A 26,818-nucleotide genomic window follows, 5' to 3' on the forward strand; every position below is an offset into this window, starting at 1 on the left:
CCCTCAGGAGCTCTGATAGACCAGGCCAAACATCTGGGCAACCTGGCCTTCAACATCTGGAACAACATGAAGGACATGGTGACCTACACTCCTCTGGTTCTGGACCCAAACACAGCAAATCCAAGAATAATCTTGTCTGATGATCTGACTGGTGTGACTGTAGGAGAGGAACAGCAGCTTCCTGATAATCCAGAGAGATTTGATATCTGGTGGTCCGTCCTGGGCTCTGAGGGTTTTAACTCAGGGACCCACAGCTGGGATGTTGATGTTGGAGATGGTAGAGCCTGGATGCTTGGTGTGTTACCACAGTCAGTCCAGAGGAAAGGAGAGATACTGTCTGGACGGTTGGTTATACAGCTCTATAAAGGTAAATACATAGCACGTTCTCCAGCAGCTCCTCTCATAGATCTATCTGTCCAGAAAAGACTCCAGAGGATCAGAGTGCATCTGGACTATGACAGAGGAAAGCTGTTGTTCACTGATTTGGATACTAACACACACATACACATCTTCACACACACCTTCACTGACAGGATGTTTCCATACATCATCACTGCAGGTAAAGTAAAAATTCTGCCGATGAAGATCTCAGTGGTCAAATACAAACTATGATGTTCTCAGCATGAAGAACACAACGTCAAATGAAACCTGATTGGTCAGATTGAAACTCTGACAGCATGCAGGTGTGCTGATCCTGAACAGGTGAGGACAGTGGAGATTTCTGCTGATGGAAACAAACTGAGATCCAAACATCCAGACTGATGGATGAAGTTTTGTTTTCTTAAAACAAGAACTCTGTTTCCGCTCAGCTCTCTAGGTCCCAACTCTGGACTTTGATTAGGCCATTACAACACCTTAATTCTTATCCATCAGAAAAACACTATATTGCCAAAAAGTGACTCACATATAAGCTTCAGTGACATCCCATTCCTGATCCATAGGGTTCAATAAGACGTTGGTCCACCATTTGCAGCTAGAACAGCTTCAGCTCTTCTGGTAAGGTTGTCCACAAGGTTTAGGAGTTTTTATAGGGATTTTTGATCATTCTCTCATTTGTGAGGTCACTTACTGATGTTGGACGAGAAGGCCTGGATCTCAGTCTCCGCGCTAATTCATTCCAAAGGTGTTCTATCGAGTTGAGGTCAGGACTCTTCGAAATTATCACAATACATTTCTGTGATAATTTTCATATTTTTTATTCTTTACCTAAAAATTTAAAGCATTAAAAAAACTGTTACTATAACTATTAAAAACTAGCAAACACACTCTAAAAACTAATTAAAGCCAACTGAAATAGACAAGCAAAAAGTCACAACGAAATAAAACTAAACTACAATGAAGAATCCCAAACTATTATACTACTATAACCCGATTCCCAACAAAGCTTTTCAGTCAGGTTGTGCTCTGTACTTTGACTAGGTCATTGCAACATCTTGATTCTTCTGCCACAGAGATACATTGAACCTGGTGAACCTACATCCCAGTCTCACATTTTCTGCCTCTGACAGATTTTCCTCCAGGATTTAGCTTCATCCATCTTACTACAGCATGATGCTGCCGCTACCATGTTTCACCTTGGGAGTAGTGAGTTCACAGTGATGTTTAATTCTGCATGTAAATCAAACACGATAAATGTAAAAATGAAATGACATCTGGAGAAAATCAGATTTTCCTTGACTAACTTAGAAAGTGTATTTTATATTTGTCAACCAGTACTTACTTTGATGGGTACATTTAAATAATATGCACTCTGCATGTATTTTATGCACATGCATTGCCACTTGTTACATTATGTTTTCTCACATTTGTGTGTTTTTCATGTTGGAAATCTATAAAATCAATAAAAATATTTACAAAAAAGGTTTTCAATTATTTTATTTGTATTTTTATTCATAGTTTTTCCTAATGCAAATAATGTATTGATCCAATGTGAAACCCTCTAAAAACCCCTCAGAAATCCATTATTATCTTTTCATTTCAATCTTTATCATCAGAGCCTCAGTTTAAATCCAGATGAATCAGCTCCACGTCACCAGCTGTTGCATCTTTTCTGCTGAAGCTGCGGAGAAACTGAAGCATTTCAGTGGAAGCAGGGATGAAAAACTCTGCCTTGACCAAAACTTCTCCTTATCATTGATTAAAAAAAAAAGAAAATTTAGCAGCAGCCGTGTTTCTACCTTCAGCCATTAGAGCACCGCAGCAAATGTATAAATTCTGGTTTCAGCTTTTGCAGGATCAAGCCTGATGCAGCGATGAAGGTAATCAGATTAATTTTAGATAAATAACAAGAAGGTGACTCCATGAATCCTCCTCTGTCCAACAGAACCTCAAGTTCTGACCTCATCATGCAACCTCTCTGTTCTTCCTGCAGTAAACTAACATAAACGTAGTATAACATAAACAACGCCTGGATGGTTTTTCAACAGATTTATGATTAAACCTGGGAACTGAAGACCAAATTTCCTCAAGATTTATTTCTTGAATGTTTCATCCATCTTCTTCCAGTAGTCCCAGTCAGCACCAGTTCAATACCAGTTGGTGCACGAGATCATGAAGCACATGTTGTCCACCATCCTGTTTCCCATCCTGCACTGGGGCAGCTCACCTGACGACTCTGAGGAGAAGAACAGCATTAATTCATCAGAAATAAGAGTCTGAATTGTTCACATTTCTGTGTTTTTACCTTCAGAAGATTCAGCTTCCTCAGGCTTCTTATGTTCTTCAGCTCCTCCTCGCTCCTCATCCTCTTTCTCATGACTCTGACCTCCTTCCATCGTCAATTTTAAGACCTGAGCAGAAAACCAGTTAATGCTTGGACTTTTATTATGAAAATCCAGCAGATTGCTACCCCCTACTGGAGCTACTAGTCACACAGGTGTCACAACAAAGTCAAGAGTTTACTTCCTGTTTCCACCAACAGTTTGGTTTCAACTGTCATCCATCCCATAATAAGCTCAATGTAGCTGCCAACACCAATTTTACATAAATTCAAACTGCTTTATTCTGACTGAGAAACAGATTAGAACCTCTATGTAGAATATTTCATTGAAGTTGACTGCTCCGTGTGTGTGTGTGTGTGTGTGTGTGTGTGTGTGTGTGTGTGTGTGTGTGTGTGTGTGTGTGTGTGTGTGTGTGTGTGTGTGTGTCTGATCTTCATAAGTTACATATACTGGAAAATATTGTGTGTATCTCTGGGTCTCACAATTCACTTTAACATGAAATAAAGGTTAGAGAGATTATAGCCCTCATAAGTCACATAAACCAGACAACGTCCCCATAAATCACATAAAAATCCGATTTGATCAAAATATAATTCTAGCTAAAATCTCAATGGATGAATGTTTTGCTGGGAGAATAGATATAAAATCATTTGATTCTCGGGCCTCTAGAACATTTGGAAAGGCACGTCCCCATTAGTCCTATTTTTGTCATACGTCTTTATGTTTCATGAAAACGCGTATGTGTGTGTGTTTAGGTGTGTGAACCGAGATGGACGGTGGTGATAGACAGGAAGTGGACAAGACGTCCTCTCCTCTCCTGGTTATCAGGTCGTCTCTGATCAGATCGGAGGAAGCAGATGTTCAGGTCACCTTCCTCTTCTCAACACTGTCTCACAGTGGGAGGAAATGCATGCTGGGAAATTAAAATCAGCCCCCCCGAACAGGATTTTTATGCTCTGCTGTTAGCTGTATTTATATTTATGTTAAAGTAGAAAAATCCAGAGAAGGTCACTAATCATTATTTCCAAGTCAAGTCTCTAAATAATCAACATTTTGTCATCAAATCTCCAACATCCAGGTCACCTCTGACCTTTAACCTTCGCTGCAGAATATTCTCTCCTCCTATCACGACGGATTAAACTGAACATCTTTTCTAACTTCAGAATTGCTTCAGTCATGACCTTCATCATCGTCCAGTCTCCTCCTCCTCATTGTCTGATTAGATCAGATCGGTCTAAAAATAACTCTATCCTCTCAGGTCCTGTTGTTGTCTGTCTGTCCTCATCCATCCAGAACCGCAGTATGTCTGAGACCCAGATTCAGCGGCAGGTTGATTCTGCAAAACCACAGATGGCTGCCAGGTTTTGCTAAATGGGCAGTATCATGTAAAATCGACATTTTTAGCTTTAAATTATGTCATAATGTTATCCCTCATCAAAAACATACCCGGAGTGTTGCCTTGATTATTTCATACCCTTAAATCTCCTTTTCAACCATTCAACTGGGCAAAATGCCCAGGTGGACCTAGCCTCGCCTTCGAGGCACAACTCCTCCCACACTCAGCTCCTTCAGACTAGCCAGCAGCAATTAGCAAACACCGAGTGGAAACTAGCATTTGCTGAGCCCATTGTAGGAGCTACTTCTCAGAGCAATGCTGGTGAAAACGTTAAACAAGGAGCCATGTTGTGACAACTTCCTGAAGGTGGAGTTTCAGAAAGAGCAGGAGTTTTTAAAGAGAACCAATTTCAAGGCGTTAAATCACAAAGTCTAATTTCTTTTAAGTCATATTGAGTATATGTATAACAACTGCAGCTAACACAGTAACTTGATTGTGCTATAAAATGGCACTGTGTGGCTGGAAAACACATATACTGAACCTTTAAATATGCGCAGAGGGAAGAGATGAACAAGAAGAACCAGAAACCCCAACAGAAAAACAGGCGAGAGATGAAACAGACCCAAGCCAAGTTGTTCTGATCCGAAAACAAAGTCAGAGTGAGTTTTAGTTTATGAAACAGAGGCATAATTCAGATTAATCATCTGTGAGCAGTAATAATAATATTGATCTGGTGTCAGCAGTGTGCGACAGACTGGCGACCTGTCCAGGGTGACCCCGCCTCTCGCCCGAAACATTCGCTGGAGAGGCACCAGCACCCCTCCTGACCCCACTAGGGACAAGGGTGTGCAGAAAATGGATGAATGGATGGATGGTGACAGCAGTAAATGAACCCCATCCTGTTTGGACCTCCGTATCTCAGCTATCCTTCCATCAGAGCCATCATTCAGAGTCAACCCGGGTCACAGAAACCTGGATTTTACCCAATCCAGTTACTATTCCAATCCAGTTTTTCCACAATCCCAGCGGATTTTTCCAGATTTTCTCCTGAATATGAGCGATGATGGTTCTGACCCGTCAGAAAATCTGGGACGGTTTGCCGGTTGGAATGACCTCTGGACTGCTTTATTCTGAGAAAGTTTATCTGTTCTCTAGTGCGGGTTGTCTCCGCTGCTGCCCCCTACAGGACAGCCGGATGTGGGATATGATCTGGAACAGAAATTAACGTCTTCCCACCTAATCGGCCCTTGGGGGTCCGGGGAGGACCGTGTCTCTGTCTGACGGCGGTTCCGATCAGTTTCCGATGTTTCCAGGCAGACAATCTGCTCCGACGTGTCGGCTGAGAGGACGGCTGCAGAGATCCTAGAGAGTGAAAAGAGGCATTACTCCGAGGCGTATAGATGGTACTAACATCTCTAGGAGTCTGAGCTGTGTTCAGAACCAGATGGACGATTAAGTTATTGCGATAAAGTAATGTTGTTTTGAGACCATTTTCAAGTAATATAATGACATTGTCATAATAAACTTTAAATCCTAGTGATCATTTAACACTGGAACTGGGAGACATTTTAAATATCCAAAATAAATAAACAACAAAAACAAGGAATAAACAAAATTACCCTTAAAACGAAAAGAACAATAAAGTAATCTATTGATTAAATGATTATTACACATCTGTCCCCCCGGTCAGCATTACTAGTCAGAGTGATGCTCTCACGCTCTTCTACTGGTCTTTGTTGCACAGCAGTGACGAACAACAGGGCACCTTACGTCAGTAGAAGAACCCTCTGTGATTGGCTGAGAGCGAGCAGCGTGAAGCTGGTTGCTATGCAGCTTATTAAACAAGAGGAGCCGCTCTGATTGGATTTATGGATTCACTCACTGATTGTTTAGATTAAATTCAGTCTGGAAATGTGAGAGCAACACCTGCTGGAGACAAACACGAGGATAGGAACCAATAAAATAATTTTAAAGTGTGAATCAGTCAGGAACTGCAAAACCAACTGGACAAACAATGACACTTAGCAGCTAAGCATCTGGAAAGTCTGATCTGGGTGTAGTTTGGTTTCCATGGAGACCAATGATGGAGGGATGCATTAGAAGTGTGCAATCTGCATGTTTTGTTATCAACCTGATACAAAGTAAATTAAAAATCAATACATATAGAGTAGTTTTTAACATGACAAACATGCTGACAATGACTTGGTATCGATGTTATTGCTGGAAAATGTATATAAAAAATAAATAAAAGTGAAAAATAATATAAGGAATAATTAGAACAATATACATGTTTAAAATAGAATAATTAAAATTACATTACATTTGTAAGTGAAATTAATATATACAAATGAAAAGAAAATATACAAAACACAAGGATTCTTCAGAAACAAATGGGCAAAAATTACTCGCAAAAATAAAAACTAATTAAAAAAGGAGACAAATATAAAAATCTGAACTTTTAAAGAATAAAATAAAGAAGATCTCTGTGTTTTATAACGAGCATACCAAATGTTTGACTCATAGCAAATAAATAGTTCGACGCACCATACGCGCTACGTCACTACGGGAACCCCGAAGCGGAAGTCAACACGTGGGGTTGAAGGTAGGAGCCGTAGAGCTAGTAGCTGGTAGAGCTAGCTAAAGGTTCATGTTAGTTCCCAGAGTGCGTGAGGCTGCTGGATCACCTGATAATAACTTTAATTTCTGTTCCTGTTCAAGAAAAGAACGGTTTTGTTTCTCCCGGAGCTGAACTTTCTCCTCCTCCTTCGTCCTCCTCCGCCTCTTCATCATGGCTGTCAGAGCCTCCTTCGAGAAGAACAACGAGATCGGCTGCTTCGCCAAACTCACCAACACCTACTGCCTCGTGGCCATCGGAGGCTCCGAAAACTTCTACAGGTGGGTCCCCACCTGCCGCGCACGCGCCTCGGTTCTGACAGCAGTCAAACATCTGGGCGAAGCGGGTAATCCCGGAGTTCTGACTGGGAGGCAACAACCGACTTTACCCCACTAGCACCAACCAGCAGCGGTACCAGGTGATCCAGCTGGGCTGAACCAGAGCAAAACCCAGCTCTTCGAGCTGCTGGGTCAGAACCAGACCGGATCAGAACTCCTGCTAACATCCAGAACCTTTGGCCCCGTCCAACACCATGATGACATGCTAGTTAGCCTCATTCATTCAGTTTGTTTACATAGCGTCAATTCATAATAAATGTCATCTCGATGCACTTGAGAGATAGAAGTTAGCATGCATGTGGCGACAGTGGAGAGGAAAAACGGGAAGAAATCTCCAGCAGAACCAGAAAAGTGAACAAGAAGTAGTGAAATGTTAACAGTCCTCCAGGAAGGAATCACAGGCATATCAGAAAAATAACTGAGAGGAAGCAAAGGGTGAACAGTAAATTATGGACATTGGAAAGTAGTAGAAGAAGAAAATGAGAAGCGGTCAGTTTGTCCTCCAGCAGATAAACCATGCAGATGGATCGGGAGAATTGTTTTTCTGGACTGGATCTAAAATTAATCAATTAATTTCACAATAAAATTTAAAAACAATAGTGACAAACTTCTTTAAGTGAAACGGACATATGACTCTTCAAAAACATCCAAACATGAGTTTCAGGCATCTGGTTTTATAAAAAAAGTCTGATTTTTATTGCTAAACTGCAAACAGAAGCTGCATTTAATCATAATTCCTAAGTTTTATTAATATTTATTGATCATCTATTGGAGAAAACGGTAAAAGTAACAATCTTGTTACTTGATTGGACGACACAGAAGCTCCTATTGGCCCAAAGAGCAGCCAATCAGAACATCAGAGATAGCTAGTCATTCAACAATAATTAATGTTTTTGAAAATGTTTTTTTCCATTGAGTATTCACTACTGAATCGGTGTATAATCACAGTAATATACTTTTTGAGTTCTGCACCTAAAAATTAGCCCGAGTATAAAAGAATTAAAACTACTACTATAACTAATAAAAACTAGCAAACACTCTTAAAAACTAATTATAAGTAATTGAATTAGACAGAAAGTCAGAATGAAATGAAACTAAACTACAATGAAAACGCAGAGCTGTTGTAACCCTGGTTTGTGTTTCCAGCGTGTTTGAAGGCGAGCTGTCAGAAACCATCCCCGTGGTTCACGCCTCCATCGCCGGATGCCGGATCATCGGCAGGATGTGTGTCGGTGAGTTGAGCCTCTTCTTCTTCCTCGTTACGGTTCCCTGGTCTGCTAACGAGCCTCTCCTCTTCCTCCTTGTCTTCATCAGGGAACCGCCATGGCCTGCTGGTGCCCAACAACACGACGGACCAGGAGCTGCAGCACATCAGGAACTCCCTGCCGGACGCCGTGCGGATCCAGCGGGTCGAGGAGCGGCTGTCTGCGCTGGGCAACGTGGTGGCCTGCAACGACTACGTGGCGCTGGTCCACCCGGACCTGGACCGGGTGAGAGCCCGTCCTCAGGAGTAGGGCTTGACGATATGACCACAAAACACATCATGATATAAGCCTTTCTTATCAGTTAGGATCAATAATTATTGATTAATTTTGGTTTTAAATATCTGAAATGCTGCCAAAGTGGTGACGTGATCTTTCCTGTTCCACGGTTTTCACTCCACACTGTTGGTTTTTATTTTTAAGCAGTTATGAGGCAAAACATGAAACTGTTGCTGCGCAAGTTACTCAACAGGTTGTTGCTAAGTAATGTTAGTTACGGTTACCTACCAAGATGGTTGTCAGCTACAAAGTTTCCAGTAGTACCATGTCACATGAGAACTATGTATTGAATAATATATCGGACGTATTATCTATCGATGTTGATCATGTTTCTATGGCGATGTATTGATTTTTTTGCCCAGCCCTACTGATGAGTTGCTCCTCCATGTCGTTCTCCTCTGCCTCAGGAAACGGAGGAGATCCTGGCCGACACGCTGAAGGTGGAGGTGTTCCGTCAGACGGTGGCGGAGCAGGTTCTGGTCGGGTCCTACTGTGCCTTCAGCAACCAGGGCGGCCTGGTCCACCCCAAGACGTCCATCGAGGACCAGGATGAGCTGTCGTCCCTGCTGCAGGTCCCCCTGGTGGTGAGTCCCGGTCCGCTGGCCCGGTTCTGGGCTCAGTGGAACCTCAGCTGGTAGTAACAGTGGGTTTGATGTGCAGGCCGGCACAGTGAACCGGGGCAGCGAGGTGATCGCGGCGGGGATGGTGGTCAACGACTGGTGCGCGTTCTGCGGCCTGGACACCACGAGCACGGAGGTGTCCGTCATCGAGAGCGTGTTCCGGCTCAGCGAGGCGGCGCAGGCGTCCGCCATCGCCACCAGCATGAGGGACTCGCTCATCGACAGGTCAGGCCATCCACACTTATCAGATTCTTGTTTTTAATATAGATCAGCTTCGTGTTTCTTTTGTTGCAATAAATCTCAATAAAAACATTGAAGATTATAAAATGTTTAAAATTTTAATCCATTAAAATTTTATATGGAATTCTTAGCATTTTATATTTTCAGTCAACAATACAAAGTTACAACTTCAAAAAGTAGAAATATCCTGTCTTTTTTTATTTTTTATTTTACATACACCAATTATTTGGGTATTATTTGGGATTGAGGATAAAATAAAACACTGGTGTAGTATTTAGACTGGAGTGTCCAGACTTTTTACAACAAGGGTCACAACTCTGACACTAAAAGTAGCTGTTGGCCGCAAATATAAATTAATTTATTTTGATATAAAAAATGCAAAAACAATTCTATTGTTACAAAATATATTTTAAAACCCACTGATCTATAGATAATTTTTATATTCTAGGCTATAAGAATGCAAAACAAATTCCTCTTTCTTTTAAAAACCTTTTATTTGGCTAAGTGTGGCCCAATTCTACTTTTGACTAAATATGTACCATCAAAGTAAAATGAAAGCAAAAATGTGGTTTATAAAACATGAATAGTTTGTGTTGTTGCAGTTTTTCATTTTAGGATTATTCCAATTTATCTGCATTTCTTCAGTTTAATTTGTTTTAAGCATGTCACCATCAGTCTGGTGAAATAAAGCTGTGTTACTCTTGAATTATGGACAAGAATAGCAACGCTATTCTTGAATTAGCTGTGCTATTTCAAAATATCCCTGTCCCTATTTGCTCTTAACTGACCTTTTATAATTAGATTTTGGTAGCTGATGTATAACAGAAGGTAAAAATAAATAAATAAAAATACATTACTTGCTAATACACTAATGTTAATGCTACACTCAAAACAGAAATGTTGATAATTAGCTGACGATCATTTTAATGTTGCACTCAAAAATTATGCTCACTTCTCTACATTTTATCAAACCAAAGAAAAAGCAACACGTCTAACTTACAAATACATAAATACTTACAATTAAGAATATCTTCCCAGGTATGACGTCCGTTTGGAGCAGTTTTCTCCGATTCTTGGTTCCCATGGTTACCAGAGAAGTTTACACCAAAGCTAGTTTGCTGCTAAGAGCTCTCACTCTGTCATTTTTTGTTGCAAAAACAATATGACAGAGTTTGTAACACAGATGTAACACTGTTATTCAATTTCAAATCCAAACTTTACCCATTCTTAGCATAAATTTAGTCATATAACTATGAACTTATATTTTTACTATAAGCCAATTTACATTGGACCAAATGGCAACACAGATAGAATAACACTTTGCACCAATCTGATGGCTGGAGAACTGATTAAAATTTGTTCTCATGTCTATTTAATCAATAATTGAGCGGCAAAGTTTTTGAATTGAAATGCTGCTTATTTTGTTGATTAAAATGCGACCTCCACATGCTGAAACTCTGACCTGCTCCACCTACATCCCAAACAGTCTGGCTAAAGCTGAGAATCTCCTGTTTCCAGACTCAAACAGCCATGTTTTCTACTATAACCAGCTGGATTATGCTGGTTTATTCATATTTAACTCATTGATTTCCTGTTTCCCCTCAGCATGGCGTAAGAAGCTGCCGCCTCAGTTTGCCCCCTTCATGAAGCTCCGCCCCCTAAAGCAGCTGGACCTCATTCAGAAACATCTCTGCCTTTTTTCCAACTTCATTAACCAGATCAGAGACGTTGGAGCCTTCAGTCAGGTGGAGGCCATCTTGATGAGCCATGACTCATTCAGATGAATCGGTCTGCAGGTTTCTGAGCTGCTAATTGAACATGGATTCACTTCCTCATTCTGTCAGCTCTGCAGGAGGAACCAGGAAGTGCAGAAAGATGTGTTTCTGTGAGGAGACAAACTCAATATGTTGGATGTTTTATGTGTAAAATAAAACTGACTGCTCCCTTTTCATCTGACTCCCTTTTATTGCATTTTAATCAAATGTTTTCACTATAAGCTGGTTTGCTCAGATTTTTGGGCTATAAAGTTATTTGGTTTCCTTGCGTGAAGCAAATTTAATTTGAATAAAATTTTCTTTGGAAATTCAAGCAAAAACAGATTCCCGTACTTAATTTTGCGCTAAAATTTAAATTTGCAAATTTCCAGCAAAAATTTGTCTTCATACTAACTCCCACCTGTAGGTGGCAGTATTTCTCTGCTCTTAATCTCCAAGACGGGTCAAATTTGGTGGCTTTTGGCGCCTTCTGCTGACCAAAAGCAGGATCTGTAGCTTTGTGTAAAAATTAAACCTCCAAACATTTCAAAGCTTTGTTTTTATTTACTGGCAAACGCTCTGAGTCAACTCGCAGCAATGCATCTATGTACACCAGCGGAAAACAGCGACACCTGGTGGAAGCCTAAAGAAAAACATGGTGATACAGCTTGATTATATGACGCACACTTTGCTTTACACACATAGGTTAATGTTTTTGGTTTGAAAAAAAAAAAAACATCTAAAAAAAGTCTTTAGTAGTGAAAAGAAAACCATTTATGGCATAAAATCAGTTAACATTTCTATAAAAAAGTGAAAACATGCAGGGTTTGTAGTGCAGAACCAAAGGTTTTCTATAAATTCCTGCTAAAGAAGGCAGAGTGGGAGCAAGTACAAAAAAAGATGATTATTAGAAATAACCTAAAAGAAACGAGCCTCATTTTACTGTTTGATTCATGTGCAAAACAAAAAGCTCATTCAGTTCCTACATTAAACAGGTTTCTCTGTTGAACGTTGTAGTGTTTCTACTGACCAGCAGGAGGCGCCGCCCTCCTCACCTCTAACAGTGGCTCCTCCTCCTCCCTGAAGCTGCAGCGTCACTCTGCTCTGAACACTAAGAACTACGACCGGCCCTGAACTCAGCGCGAGGCTTTCGCTGCTCCTGGGAATCTACGGCACTAAAAGCTGGGATGTTGTGCTTACGGCTGAGTGAGGGCAGAAATATTGCACATCGGGGTCAAAGGTTAAGCTCCATGTTGGCTGTAAATAAAACTAAGAGTTCAATTAAAAGGGGTTGAAATGAGCCGGAGATGCATGTTTAGTGTTTGAGACGACGTCTTTACATTCTCTAACGTGATTGGTCAGTTTGTGTTCTTTCAAAATAAAGAGCTCTCTGCCTGTGTGTGGAGAAACAGCAGAGCGCCCTCTGCTGGCGTCTGCAGCTTGTGTTGAATGAACTGAATAAACTAAAGAGTCTGAAGGTGGAGAGGACATCCCATTCTCCTGTTCCTCTTCCTCCCTAGCAGCCGAAGGTCTCCTGCGAGGCGTACACCATGTAGAGGAAGCCGTCCTCGTCCCGCTCCTGCTCGTAGATCTCAGAGATGGGGGTGGACACGGACACCATGCTGTGCTGGTTGACCAGCAGGAAGAAGGCCTGGGTGGGGTTCAGCTGCAGCCGACGCCTGGCGGGGGGGGGGGGAGGAGGAGGTTGAGCTTCATCACTTTATAACGACGCTAACTTCCTGCAGCTTCACAGCAAACAACCAAACTGAATCAAAACTTTCATTATTTAATGATAAAGCGATTTAGAGGAAGAAGACGCTGAAAATACTGAGCAGGGAGTTGAAAAGTAACTTCATCTGTGACTCGGTAGCAACGTTTCCAACCATCATACAAGTTTTAAAGGGGCAGTATTCTGTGCTTTCCACAGTGGTGGAGAAAGTACTCAAAACATGTACTTAAGTAAAAGTATCACATTAACATTTTACTTAAGTAAAAGTAAAAAAGTACTGGCTTTTAAAAATACTTAAGTATTAAAAGTAAAAGTACTTGCTGAATGCATTACCTAATCGCTAATATCATTAAGTGTGCCGATCGTATTTAATTTTAATACATCAGAAATGTGCCATTTTAATTAACACTACCACAGATTAAACATGTTCTTATTGTGTTTATTCTCTGTAACAGTTTAGACTTTGATATGTGATTCTATGAATCATAATTTCAGGGATGGAAACATTTTGTCTCCTGTCCTAACATAGCATGAACTTCATTAGTGACATTTATATAAAAAGAAATCCAACTGAAAGGGAATGGAAAAAAGGTGTGTGGGGGGAGGGGGGACATGCAACCAAGGAGCCACGTAGCAGAGTTGTAGTCAAGACCACCGAACCCGAGACCTGGTCTTGGTCTCGGGTTCGGCGTTAAATGACAATAAAATTAAGTGTACCTATCAAAATTGGCTCTTAGATTAATCTGGAAGATCCACATTCTCATAAAAACACCTAGATATTAAATACTTAGAGCTGACCAGTATCAATTAAAACTCATTTCATTCTGTTTTGCTGCTGATTGTTGTGCTACAATCCGCAGCAAACTAAGAAACATGGCATTTTTGTTGTGCTACAATCCGCAGAGGTCTCCTGCTATCCCTAGAAAAATAACGCCCTGGGCGGTTGCCCATAATGCTCATGTCAGAAACCACAACTGTCTGCACCATTAAACCATGAAACATAGCAATTAACGGTAAACAACGTTCAACTATGAACACTGTCCAATGGCTCAACAAGCAAGAAGTAACCAAGCAGAAGGAGGTGACTGTTCTCACCCTCCCTCCTGCTGCAATGTTTGCCACCATGACAGGAGACAAAATCAATCACTGAGCATGCTCTGCGTTCATACATTCAACTTTTACTTATTCCGCCATTAAATAAATGTGTGTATGTATATAAACACACATGTATATATATTTTTAGCTACTGCAGTGTACACAAGAACAAAGAACGGCTCTAAGTGAGGCTTCAGTCCTTTAGGACTTAGTAAAGATCCGTCCAGAAGAATCCGATCGTTCCTGAATGTCAAATCACTATATTGCAGACTTTGATCACAGCGTTGTCCCATATATGCGACACCTCAGTCAACACACGATAATTCAGCGCATTAGTGACAACTTTTCTTCATCGCGGATGCAACATATGTATCTCAGTACAGCTAGCTTTGCTAGCATTACGTCCACGGAGCTTATCTTTCTTTAAGCTTTCCTGCAAGTGATGCTAAAAGATGGACCAAGTCCCACCGTCTGTGAAAGTGAAGCGCTGCTGATTTTACATGTCGCCATATTTATGATTTATGCAGCGCTATTATATTACTGACGATTAGACAGACACCTTCTGCCGCTCAGAGGAAACCACTGCGCATGTCTGGGAGATTCGCGTGTGAGTAAAGGTGGAGCCGATGGGTGACAACAGACACTAAGTCACGTTATTGCTTGGATTTTACGGCGCCACCTTAAATCCCTGAATTTCACATTTTAACGGAAAAAAAGCTCAATGCGACTTGGATGCAACGAGTAACGCGAGACTTTTGTAGAAATGTAGTGAAGTAGAAAGTACAGATACTTATTGTAAAATGTAGTGGAGTAAAAGTAGAAAGTATCCATTATTAAATCTACTTAAGTAAAGTACAGATACACGAAAATTGTACTTAAGTACAGTAACAAAGTACTTGTACTTCATTACTTCCCACCACTGGCTTTCCAGGTATCTTATAGAACAATAAAGTAACTATGTTACCTAAAAATGCTGAATACAACAGAAATATTAATAAATATTCTTGATTTAACACCATGAAATTAGACATCTGTCACATATAGAGATGCAACAAATTTGAATTGTTTGACGTTAAACAGATCACAGTTTGAACTTTCAAACAGCTCTAACATGGTAAAAAAAAAAAAAAAAAAACCCATAAAAAGTCAGGTTAGGTTGGTGAGGTGTGAATGCTAAGCTAACTCTGGACCTCCAAACCTCGATCTGGGTTCGGTTGAAGTGAACTCCAACTGCTAAATTCTGACACCTCCATTTTAGTTTCCATTTGAAGAAGGAAGTTGCTCTCAATGTCTCCAGAGGTTTTTGTGTCGTTTCCTTCAATGGTTACTGATGCAGCGCCCCCACAGGCCAAGAGCGGAACAGCTTCTTAGTTTGAAATGTTTGACGGTGCTGTGTGAAAGCAAAAATGTAGCAAATGTTACAATTTTGTCCCCACTCAACTGAGTCAACCGGTCTATCAAGTGTGAAAACCTGCACCATCCATAGAGGGCTTTTAAATCCGTCCGTTGGGTGCCGATTTGTTGGGTCTCCTGACGTCCTCGGTGGCCTAATAAAGCTACATCCTTATTGAGTTTAAGTTGAGTGTCAGACTTTGTTATTGGCGTTTCCTCTAGTTTCCGCTTTGCCATGCCGGAGTTCAGTGTTTTCATCATCAATCTTTAATTTCATTCAGATAAATGAATCCACGTCTGACTAAAACGGTTTCTGTGCATCAGGACAGTGAAAACCAGTTGAGTTTTAATCTCAGCGTTTTGGAGCGGCAGACAATGTTTACCTGATGATCTTCACCAGCTCACTCATGTTGACGTGATCAGGAACCAGGAACTTGGTCTTGTCCAGAACAGGAAGCTGTTTCTCCCCCTTGTACCGCTCGATGATCACCTGCAGGGGGCGAACAGGAGCAGGAAAGATCCTGACAGTTAATCAATCCAGGCAAATATTCACAGCAACTTTAAATAACATACATGATAATAAAAGCTTCTAGTCCGAATTATAGAAGCTGTTTGTGGATTATTAAATCTGTAAATAAGGAAAATGAATAAATAAGGCAAAAAAGAAAAAAGTTTTTGCCAACATGTTTTCACCTTTAAATTGATAGATTTAATCAAATTTATTCTGCGTAATTAACTGAAAACCAAATATGAGGATGACACTTTTTTTCAAATTACTCCTGAACCAAAAGAAGAGACTGGATCGACGGATTTACTTTTTATTCCTCTCCACTGTCACCACATGCACGCTCAGTCAGAGGCACGGCTGTGCAGTCAACGACTCAGTACTCTTATGGGTTCCAGAAGATAGGAACATTTTAATTGTAAAATTAATTAGACTTATAAATAGAATAAATTGGAATTAATGTGCGATTAAATTGCATTTTTTTTCACCTCAAGACATTAGTTATGAATCACCGTTTAAGAAATATACAAATACATTTCTTTTAAAATAAATAATCTAAAACATCCATTAAGATGTGAAAGGCTCTGGCATTTCTGCTGGACTGAACATCAGTACAGTGTAGGACTAATTAAGCAATTAATAATTGGATGGAAAAAAGTCCTTAATAGGACATTTATTCACAGAAAGTGAACCAGATGAAGCTAAACCTGCAACTAGAGGAGTTCTGGATAGAACAGATTTACAGATAATGCCATTTTATCACATAATCAAGTATCTATGTTACCTTCAGTTGTTATAAAAATACCATGTATAATATAAAAAATATGATTTAAAAGAAATTTGATTTCGTAATTTAATACCATGAAATTGGGACTCTGTCTCTTTAAGAAGCTCCTGCTCTTTCAGGAAGTCATCCCAACATGGCTCATTTGTTAACCCTTTAAAGTTTTTACCAGCATTGCTCTGAGCAGCAGCTCCTACAACGAGCTCAGCAGTTTCAACAGCTAAAATGGTTTAAAAAAAAAAAAAGTCAGGTTGGGTTGGTGAGGTGTGAATGCTAAGACAGCATTTACTGTCTCCTAATTGATCCTGGCTAGTCTGAAGGAGCTGCGCCTCAAAGGAGGGGCTAGGTCCAACAGAGCGCTTTGCACAGCTGAATGGTTGCCATGGCGATTAAAGGAGTTCTCAAACATACATGAAAGACTCAAAGCAACGCTCCAGGTTTGTTTTTGGTAAGAAAACAACATAACATGATGTAAAGCTAAAAAAGTTGATTTTACATGACACTGGCCGTTTAAATGCTGAATGTTTTTATTTTTGTGGAGTTTTAGCTTCATTATTGCTCTGATTGTTTTGTTCTTTCAGTAAATGGACTTTTTATAGTCTGTTTGTTTATGCCACTTAACGATTTATTGATTACCAATTTAATTTCAGCTCTACTTATGCTGAAACTAAATTTCAGCATAAGTAAGCTAGGCATTTTCAGCCTAGCTTAAATGTTCAGCGAAAGAGGCGTCTGATTCAGCAGCGTTACTCCCTGCTGCTGAATCAGACGGATGCAAACGGACACTTCAAGGTTCTGTTCTGATTCCGATCAGACGGCCCGATTCAGGATCAATGAGAGAGGTGAGACGGGGACTTACGGGAATCTTGTTGGGATGCTGCTCCCGGATCTGCTGCACCTCTTTGCACCGATCAGCTGTGGATGGAAAAGCAGGAGGGGTCAAACCAAGGTTCTGATCCCAATAAAACCATTAGAAACGTTTCAGTCAGATGAACCAGAACCAGCTGCAGACCCGTCCATGCTGCGTCCTCCTCAGAACTCTTTGAACCAGTCACATAATACTCAATGCCCCATAAACACATCAGGCTTGGATCAAAGTTCAGGAAAACTCTGGAATCTGAATGGGCTCTTTGTTCTGGTTCCACTGCAGCAGATTCAGGGGGGTCGGATCAGAACCATCTGATTAATATCCATCCATCCATCCATTTTCTGCCGCTTATCCGGGGGGTCGGGTCGCGGGGGCAGCATCTTCAGAAGGGAGGCCCAGACTTCCCTCTTCCAGCTCCTCCAAGAACCCTAAGGCGTTCCCAGGCCATAGAGAGACATCGTCCCTCCAGCGTGTCCTGGGTCGTCCCCTCCTCCCAGTGGGACCTGAACHCCTCACCAGGGAGGCGTCCAGGAGGCATCCTGACCAGATGCCCGAGCCTCAACTGGCTCCTCTCGACGTGGAGGAGCAGCGGCTCTACTCTGAGTCCCTCCCGGATGACCGAGCTTCTCTCTCTAAGGGAGAGCCCAGCCACCCTGCGGAGGAGGAAACCCATTTCGGCCGCTTGTATCCGGGATTTGGTCGATCATGACCCAAAGCTCATGACCATAGATGAGGGTGGGAACGTAGATCGACCGGTAAATCGAGAGCTTCGCTTTTTGACTCAGCTCTCTCTTCACCATGACGGACCGGTACAACGCAAAGCATTCTGGGAGATGTAGGCAGAGGAACCCTTCCCATTGCTTGATGGGATAAAATCAGGATAAAGTCTGAGTTTATTTTCTAAATGATTAAAACCAGGATGAAAAATAACAAAAACTGGAAAAATAAACCAGGAATTAAACTTAGAAATATTTTTTTTAATTGTTTAAATAAAACTAATAAAACCTGAATTAAGCAAAGAACAAAAAATCTGAATAGAATTGGCATTAAACTAGTTAAACCGTAAATAAAGCGAACACATACATTAAACCGAGCCGTTCTGACCCGACCCGGTCTGTGGACGCTGCCAGGTCCAGTTTTAAACCCAGATAGGATCATTTAATTGTATCCCAGCAGGTAAACAAATCGCCTGGACTCTGGACCGGAACCTGGATCAGCTGTCCGGCCTTCATGTTCCTGTCAGCTGTTAAAAATAACAGATTACCATCCTAAACACAGAAACTGAGGCGGTTCTGCTGGGTTCCCGTTCAAGTCCAACATGATCCTGCAGCTAAAACCAGAGTCTAGCTGACCTTTAAACCCCTGCAATTCCTCCGGTTCTGCTGTTTTCCTCTGGATCAGGCCCATTATGCAATTATAAGAGTCTGGGCTCCTCCCAGTCCAAACTGGGCCCCTCCACCAGAATCAGATTACAACTGAACCACAGAACACGCGTGACGGGATCAAGTGTCAGCACATGTTGTTTTTCCCCTCCCCAGTAAACACTGAGCGGAACCAGTAGTCCAGTTGTTTTAGCCTTGCTGGTTCTGATGGTACCGCTGGGTCCGGGCCTGATGTCACACTGACCCAGATGGCCGTTAGCCTTCAAACCGAACCTTAAAGCACCAGAACCCACATATATCCCCCTGCTTTACGCTTAAAACGCTTCTGGTGGTTCATTTGGACCTCCGGGGGGGCTTTACGCTGCGTCCCCTCTTAGCCTGGAGCCTCCAACGGCCACAGCAACGCATCCCCCCCGGCCTACAGGCACCCACCGCCGGGCTCGGGCCCGCCGGCCGGGCTCCGGGCCGCCGTCTTACCAAAGGTCCTCCGCTGCTTGAAGGGTCTGTCGGACGGCATGGCTGCTGCAGATGGGTCCGAAAGAGGGGGCTGTAGCTCGGTGTCCGCTGCTCTCCGAGGTCCGTCTGCGGATCAGCGGCTGCTCCGGACAAACAAAGCCTGGAAAGCTGTGAGGTCATCAGTGGCTCTTAAAGGGGACGCGCACCTTTTATTCCTGGAGGATGAAGAGAGGTCCAGCTGCTGGCCAAGCCTCTCCTCATCCTCCATAAAGGATGGCTATGCTTTGTGCTATAGCAGATTTTCACGCGGGGCCCTCAACCCAAAACACAGTTCTCATGTGAAGTCGCACGTATGTGAACTTTGTAATTGACAGTTGCTATGACAACAGCCACAAGCTTAGAATTAGCTTTAGCCTCGTGTCTGTCTAACTTATAAACCATACAAGTATACTATAGCTATTACTCAATTACAGTTTTTGAGTACTCTACCCTCCTCTGTGTAATACTAAGATAAATGTCAGTGATATTTACTGTAGTACTTTCTGAACTAGCAAAATTATCTTAGCTAATGTAGCTTTTATCTGCAAGCTAAGACAGATATGTAGCTTATATTCACTTGTTCTGCCAGTCGGCAGAACCTCGGAATCCAGAGTGTGTGAATCCTTTTCAAATACTTTTAAACAGATTGTATAGATTTCAGGCTGCGAAGCTCACTATTTGTGTTCACTAAGTGAACTATGTCGTAGTAGGAAATCGGAGGCAGCTTGACATATTTATCCCTCACATGGGTCGATCGCAGTAGCAGCCATTTTGTTCATGTATCTTTTACTCGCAGATTGGTTAAGTGTCCACATTTTTTCTTTTTGTTGTCTGGAAGCCATGGGTCCGCTATGCTTTGTGCTCTAGCAGAGCACGGAGCTATAATTAGCTATAGCTTAGCTTTAATTCTAACAATCGGTTCAGACTATTTGGAATTACATATAAGATACGTTACATTTTGTTGTTTACATCCGGAAACTTTGTGGATGTGCACAACAGAGGATTCTTTTACTTGCTCTCCATAGATGCACGGCCACTGTAGAACAATCCCATTAACAAAATAAAACCTGGAGATTATTTAGTGCAGCGCGCCACAGCAAAGAGAAAAATAACGCAAAAAAACCTTTGAAGACTGACTGAAAACCACTCTAAATAACAGAAATGCTAGACTGGACTTGTTGCTCCACCATCTCATAGGCTCTTCAACCGACTTACATGTTTATGGCTCCAATTTCTTCCAAAATCTCCAAGTTATGCAGTAAAATATGAGACAGTTTGTGGTGCATATTATAAAACTATTGTCAGATTAATGATATCAATGGCTGTTGAAATATGTCCAGTGATGCATAAATGTATAATGTCCAATTTAATGGATGACCAGTTATCTTTTCTCTATATTTAAAATTGATATTTATAAAATATATGACTAGATGTATTCTTGAGTTGTTACTTGATGTTCCAATATTTATTTTACCCAGAGTTCTTCTACTCCAGAAGTACTGACTGGATACTCCTGAGATGCTCAGCAATCCTTTTTTGTCTGTCTGCCATCTTGGATTTGAGAAACGGATGTTGGCAGTTTATTACAAAAAACCCAATATAAGAGGATTAGAGTCTGAAAAGTTGGTAAATAGAGCAATGTGGATAATGGGCAGCAGTGCTTTTTTATCTTGACCACGCCCCTCACTGTATCTTGGCTCCACCCACTTTGTAGAAATTGTTCTAAATTTGTCTGGTGGCGGGACTTAATTACACTTAAAAAAACAGATCCTCTGGGAGCAAAATTTATTAATCGCTGCAAAGCAAACTAGAACAAGAACCTGGGACAAACAAGATCTACCATCTTTAAAGAAACGTTGAATATTGTTGGTGTAGATGATAAAATACAAACTTTCAATAAAGATTAAAGATTGAGAAAGAAGAAGCAACTTCAGGGTGCAGGCTTCTGGATCGCAACCATGAAATATTCCTTATCTGTGGAGAGAAAAGCCAGAACACGGAGGTTAATTCCACAGATCCGGACCCGGTTCTGATGGCTCAGAATAGCGTCTGGACCTCACCAGCAGTGATGATGATCTCGTTCTTCTCGGTGCGGACCCGCAGGTAGGTGAAGTCGTCCGAGGGATCCATTTCCTGAAGCATCTTCTTGGCCTTCACCAGCAGAGGTTGGATCAGCGCCACGTACTGGACCGTGTTGCGCTGGTCCTCCAGAGTGGACCTGATGGCGATTCCTGGACAGATCAAACACTCAGGTAATCAGATTACACACCATGAAATAACATGGCAACAAAGACCACTACTTATAACATTTTAAATGTAAAAATTGTAACTTTTTTTTGTCAATGTTTTTTAAGAATTTTGAAATTTTTCTGAGAATTCTGGATGTTCTTCTCAGAATTCCAAATTTTGACTCTTTCACCCTGAAGTATAATTCCTCAAAACAAAAAAACAAAAAAAATATATAGATTTTTTAAGGATTCTTATTTTAATCTCAGAATCTTGACTTTTTTTCAGAATTCTAACATTTTTCAGAGTTTAATCTTTTATTTAAAAAAGAAGAAAGAAAGAAAAATTCTGCCTTTTTTTAGAATTCCGACAGATTTCTGCTTTTATTTCTGGATTATTAACTGTTAACTGTTTTTATGTTACATTTTTCTACGAATTCTGGCTTTTTCCCAGAATTCCAACTTTTTCAAAAAGTTGGATTTTTTCTTAAATGGTTTCCCCATTTTTTCCTCAGAATTTTTACTTTGAAAAAGGTTGGAATTCTTCAAAAATCTTATTTCTGCTTTTCCCCCCCACAAGATTTTGACATCACTCAGAATTGCGACTTTTTTTTTCTTTTTTGTCAAACAATTTTTTTTCAGTGAATCATCTTCTGTACCTTTGAACATTCAAAAAGTTTTAGATTTCTGGGTATTAGGTCAGTGTTTTTCAAGTGGGGTGGGGGACTACATATATATTTTTAAACAAAATCCAATCAACTTTGATTTTTTTTCTACAGAATTTTGACTTTAATATCAGAATACTGACATTTTTCAGAGTATTCAGAATTTAAAGGTCTTTTTCAGTGGCCCCAACTATCTTACGTTATAAAGCATTTCAGATTTCTGACTTGAGAAAGTCAGAAATCTGCCTTTTAAATCATTAAATGCAGACCCTTTAATAAAGCATTGAACTAGAAATCTCAAATCACAAGTGATCATGAACTCAGCAGATATAAATAATCATTAATTAAAACCATGAGTTTTACCCTCAGAATTGGCGATGATGACTCCCTCCACTCCTTTTTGAGCCTGGAGCCTCTTCACTATTTCATCAACTTCGGCCTTAAAAATGAGGAACAGGTGGCTTCGTTTAACTCAGAAACCAAAGCAACCCAAACACCGCTGCTCATTAAACTGTTAACCAGCTGCTAGCTTCTCTCTGCTAGCCGCAGTTAGCATCCCACTAACCCCAGAAAATAAAGCATCACATTCAAACGGGAGGCGATAAAACCCTGAATTTTACAAAAAAGAACACAGTGCGGTGTTCTGTCTTACCATTTTAACGTTTAGCTGTAGAAATCGGGAACACAACCGAATCTTCTGACCTTTAACGGAACCGTTACTGACAGGAAACTGTAAGGTTCGATCCCAACGGCTACTTTGGTGCGTTCACAGTCCTGGATGCGAATCAGGAATTATTAACTTCCGTTTGCGATACTGTCAGAAAACTCAATTGATAAACATACGAAAATAGGAGTGGGCATTTATGGTACTGTCTATCATTATTATGGTTATCACGATAATAATTTAAATTTATTTTCAGAATAAATTCCATGATTGTCAACAACTGCCCGCCCCCAAAAAACTGCCCGTACTGTCATGATTGTTAGTTTTATTATTTTCTTCAATGTTTGTTCAGTGAGACCATCCATCCATCTTCTTTACACCCTTGTCCCTTGTGGGGTTGGAGGGTTGCCTATCTCCAGCTAACGTTCCGGGCGAGAGGTGGGGTCACCTGGACAGGTCGCCAGTCTGTCTCAGGGCAACACAGAGACACACAGGACACACAACCATGCACACACACACACACACTCACAGCTAGGGAGAATTTGGAGAGGCCAATTAACCTGACAGTCATGTTTTTGGGCTGTGGGAGGAAACCGGAGTACCTGGAGAAAACCCACCATGCACAGGGAAAACATGGAGACTCCATGCAGAAAGACCCCAGTTGCTGCAAGGCAACAGCTCTACCAACTGTGCCACATTAATTAATGTTTAATAAATGTTAAACCTTAATTAATTATAATAGAACTTTCCGTTCACCATAAGCAAGAAACGTTAAAAAAAATCTTTTAGAAAACCACAAGTTATATAAAATAAATTTGTAAAATGTCTGAAATAATTCACAAACGTATCGGTTCATCGATGATCACTTAATTATTTTCATCCTGTTGAACTTTAAGCTCTTAAATCATTGATAAGTCAAATGTTTTCTGGATAAAAGTTTTATTTTCAGATGAGACAAAATGCTTGGGAGGAGTCAAGGTGAAGTACATAGTACCAACTGTCACACATGGTAATGGTAACATTATTCTGTGGGCTGTTTTAGAAATTATTACAAATAATTTGAACCAATAAATTATCATTGCATTTCTCTATTCTTTATTCTGTTGAAAACAACGAACAGAGAAGTGAATGTAGTGCAGCTCACATGTTTAATACTTCAACATGTTTCTGGGACAGAACAATAAATAACCCAAAGTTTGCATCAAACTGAACCTCTGGAGTTCTAGACGTTCTGGTCCAAACTTATGTTTCCTACTTTGTGCACGTCTTCATCAGTGAAATCAACACAAAGACAACAGCAGAGAATCAGGAAAGCTAAGAGACGAGCGATCTGGAATGATCGAAAAAGGAAGTAGAGATCTGGACCATCTCACGTCAGACCGATCCCCAATCGGTTCAATTTCATCCTCCATCAGTTCCTGTCCTTGTAGAACCAACACTAGGGTCTTCTCTTTCAGCAAGCAAACAGAAAACAGTTTGGCCGTTTAAATTCAGACAGGAGATGAAGAGAAGAGGATCAGTAGCAGCTTCAGGCTGAAGGGTTCTGGATGACGATCAGGAAATAGTCTTTATCTGAGGAGAAACAAGACAGGATCAGCGCTCAGAACCGGATCGCCGCGGTGAGGCTGGGAATCTATGGAGGACCAAAACTGCCATGAAAATGTGTATGATAAAGAGTATTATGTATATTTTTGTTTTTCCTTTTGCTTACACTTGATTTTTTATCAAGAAATGTATGTAACAATATATACATTTCTTGTCAAACGCATGTGTAAGGAAAAACAAAAAAAAATCTATATAATCCGGCTTTTATTTTTAAATATGTCAGTTTTGGTCCTCCATACGAATCATCAGATACAGATGTCCAATCATGATTTTCTCCTGAAATCAAAGCACATCTGGAGGAAGGTCTGGCTCACCTGGAGCGATCATAATCTCGTTCTTCTTGGAGCGAACCCGCAGGAAGGTGAGGTCGTTCTGCGGGTCGATGTCTCTCAGGGTGCTCCTGGCCTTCATCACCAGCTGGTGGATCAAGGCCGAGTACTGCACCGTGCTCTGGTTGTCCAGGGTAGACTTGACAGGAATTCCTGGAAGGAACATTTGCAAATCAAACATGTAATTAGATTACAGAGTTGTGCATCCAGTGCAGCATTTTAATAAGTCCAAGTTTGACTGAAATCTTATTCTGAGATCATTTTAACCAGAAAACACAACACCTCAATCAATATGTCAGAGATGTTCACAAAGCATTTCAAAACTGTTATTTAAACTGATTTAAACCATTTGGAAACCTGATAAAGTTTAATATTTATCTCTCTTAAATGTGTAATGTTCTACATTTGTTCTGCATTCTACCTTTAAAGAGTTTTACCTTCAGAGTTAACAATGATGATTCCCTGAACTCCCTTCTGACTCTGGATCCTCTTCAGAGTTTCTTCAACTTCAGCCTGAAAATCAAAAACAGCAGGTGGCTTCATTTAACCCAGAAACCAAAGCAAGTCAAACCCCCTTCTTTCTTCTAAGGGACATCAATAAACACATTGCTGTAATTATACAACAATAACACATATACAATGTATGTTTCTAATTAAAATTAGTAATTAAGCACGTGTGTGTGTGTGTGTGTGTGTGTGTGTGTGTGTGTGTGTGTGTGTAGAAGAAAAAAAACAAGGAACGGGTAATAAACAAAACTAAAACAATGAAAAAAACAATACAGCTACAAATAACCCTTTCTGATAACATTGCTACTATATATAGAATATAAATATAAACAATAATACTAAGAATAAAACATTCTCAATCATAAACCAAAGTCACTAAGCAGTAAAAACAGTTAAATAATAAGAAATCAACATTTTCTGAATTCAGGCAACGCCCGGCTAGCTTTTATATGCTAGCCATAGTTAGCATCCTGTCAAACCTGCAAATATAAATCAATACATCTCCACAGGTGGCGATAAAACTTGCTGATATTCATATAAGTACTAAATCCGGGTGTTCTATCTTACCATTTCAACGCGTATAGGGGGAAAATTGTGACAGAAACGGATCCTCTTTCAGAACAAAAGCTAACTGGAATTAGCGGAAGTTGTCAGTAACTAGGATAAAACAACTTCCGGTCAACCGTTAAGATTTTTTTTTTCTTTTCTATTTATTCTGTTTTTTTTATGATTATCATCTATTTAAAACATTTAGGGTATACAAACATTGAGCTTTTATGCTTTATTGAGAATGTGTTTGGATGTGACGAAATTAAATAATTCGGGGTTTTTCTTCCAGACAAATCTTAACACAATTGAAAATATTTTGAGAAACCAGTACTCTTCTGAAAATATGTGTAACAGAGAAAAAAGGTTGTGCAGAACACGAAATCCATTTAACACAAAAATGTACAATAAAGTTAGAAAAAAACTATAGAACACATATCTAAAACAAAATAAACAGTTGTTAATATTGATACTCTTATACTCTTAAGTTAAATTATTACCATCTGTGAATTACCATATATGTGAAAATCAAAAAGGAATATAGAGAGAGAGAGACAACGAGAGAGAAGGAAAAACAAAAATATATACATATTTCTTGACGTTTTCTTTTTCTTTTTTATTTTCGCGAATATATAATAATAAATACAAATTATTTATTATTATATATACGCGAAATATATGCATCTGTAAGGAAAAGGATAAACTAAATATATATTTCTGATTTTATTTTTAATTATGTCAGTTGGATCCATTAAATTAAGAAGGTCGCGCGAGAACAGCACGTCGGAAAATGGCAAGAACAGTGGGATAGAAGAGAGAAAGCGAGGTTTTATTATAATGTCCAAAAAATTGGGGAATGTAGAA

At 40.3% G+C, this 26,818-nt stretch overlaps 5 protein-coding genes across 6 annotated transcripts in view; 2 read left to right on the forward strand and 3 right to left on the reverse strand.

Annotated features, from left to right (window-relative positions):
- The window catches only part of LOC103464359 (nuclear factor 7, ovary-like), a 4,042-nt gene extending 1,893 nt beyond the window's left edge, over positions 1-2,149 (forward strand). Inside the window, exon 2 of the mRNA XM_008408399.1 lies at positions 8-2,149. Coding sequence (XP_008406621.1) covers positions 8-612 — 605 coding nt within the window. The 3' untranslated portion in view covers positions 613-2,149. The remainder of the gene's footprint in view (positions 1-7) is intronic.
- A 4,446-nt stretch (positions 2,150-6,595) lies between these two features.
- On the forward strand, positions 6,596-11,360 carry eif6 (eukaryotic translation initiation factor 6). 2 transcript variants are annotated; one of them, XM_008408265.1, is made up of 7 exons: positions 6,596-6,658; positions 6,775-6,951; positions 8,155-8,240; positions 8,323-8,498; positions 8,957-9,133; positions 9,210-9,394; positions 11,015-11,360. In XM_008408265.1, exons 2-7 carry the CDS (start codon positions 6,845-6,847, stop codon positions 11,022-11,024), a joined length of 741 nt encoding a protein of 246 aa, XP_008406487.1. In that variant the 5' UTR covers positions 6,596-6,658; positions 6,775-6,844; the 3' UTR covers positions 11,025-11,360. The 2 variants fall into 2 exon arrangements, with proteins under 2 accessions (XP_008406487.1, XP_008406488.1); XM_008408266.1 differs by having other exon boundaries at positions 6,613-6,699.
- Positions 11,361-11,703: 343 nt separating this feature from the next.
- Positions 11,704-19,696, reverse strand: map1lc3a (microtubule-associated protein 1 light chain 3 alpha). Its single transcript, XM_008408267.1, has 4 exons — positions 19,396-19,696; positions 17,528-17,583; positions 15,763-15,869; positions 11,704-12,842 (listed from the first exon to the last, which is right to left on the reverse strand). The coding sequence occupies exons 1-4, from the start codon at positions 19,433-19,435 to the stop codon at positions 12,680-12,682; spliced, it is 366 nt and encodes a 121-aa protein (XP_008406489.1). The 5' UTR covers positions 19,436-19,696; the 3' UTR covers positions 11,704-12,679.
- Positions 19,697-21,181: 1,485 nt separating this feature from the next.
- On the reverse strand, positions 21,182-23,067 carry LOC103464281 (dynein light chain roadblock-type 1-like). The gene is made up of 4 exons (XM_008408269.2): positions 22,956-23,067; positions 22,667-22,742; positions 21,474-21,644; positions 21,182-21,387 (listed from the first exon to the last, which is right to left on the reverse strand). The coding sequence occupies exons 1-4, from the start codon at positions 22,956-22,958 to the stop codon at positions 21,344-21,346; spliced, it is 294 nt and encodes a 97-aa protein (XP_008406491.1). The 5' UTR covers positions 22,959-23,067; the 3' UTR covers positions 21,182-21,343.
- Positions 23,068-23,889: 822 nt separating this feature from the next.
- On the reverse strand, positions 23,890-26,074 carry LOC103464282 (dynein light chain roadblock-type 1). Its single transcript, XM_008408270.1, has 4 exons — positions 25,976-26,074; positions 25,339-25,414; positions 24,887-25,054; positions 23,890-24,539 (listed from the first exon to the last, which is right to left on the reverse strand). The coding sequence occupies exons 1-4, from the start codon at positions 25,976-25,978 to the stop codon at positions 24,496-24,498; spliced, it is 291 nt and encodes a 96-aa protein (XP_008406492.1). The 5' UTR covers positions 25,979-26,074; the 3' UTR covers positions 23,890-24,495.
- Positions 26,075-26,818: the final 744 nt, after the last annotated feature.

Source organism: Poecilia reticulata, linkage group LG5 (genome assembly GCF_000633615.1).
Source record: "Poecilia reticulata strain Guanapo linkage group LG5, Guppy_female_1.0+MT, whole genome shotgun sequence".
NCBI lineage: Eukaryota > Metazoa > Chordata > Actinopteri > Cyprinodontiformes > Poeciliidae > Poecilia > Poecilia reticulata.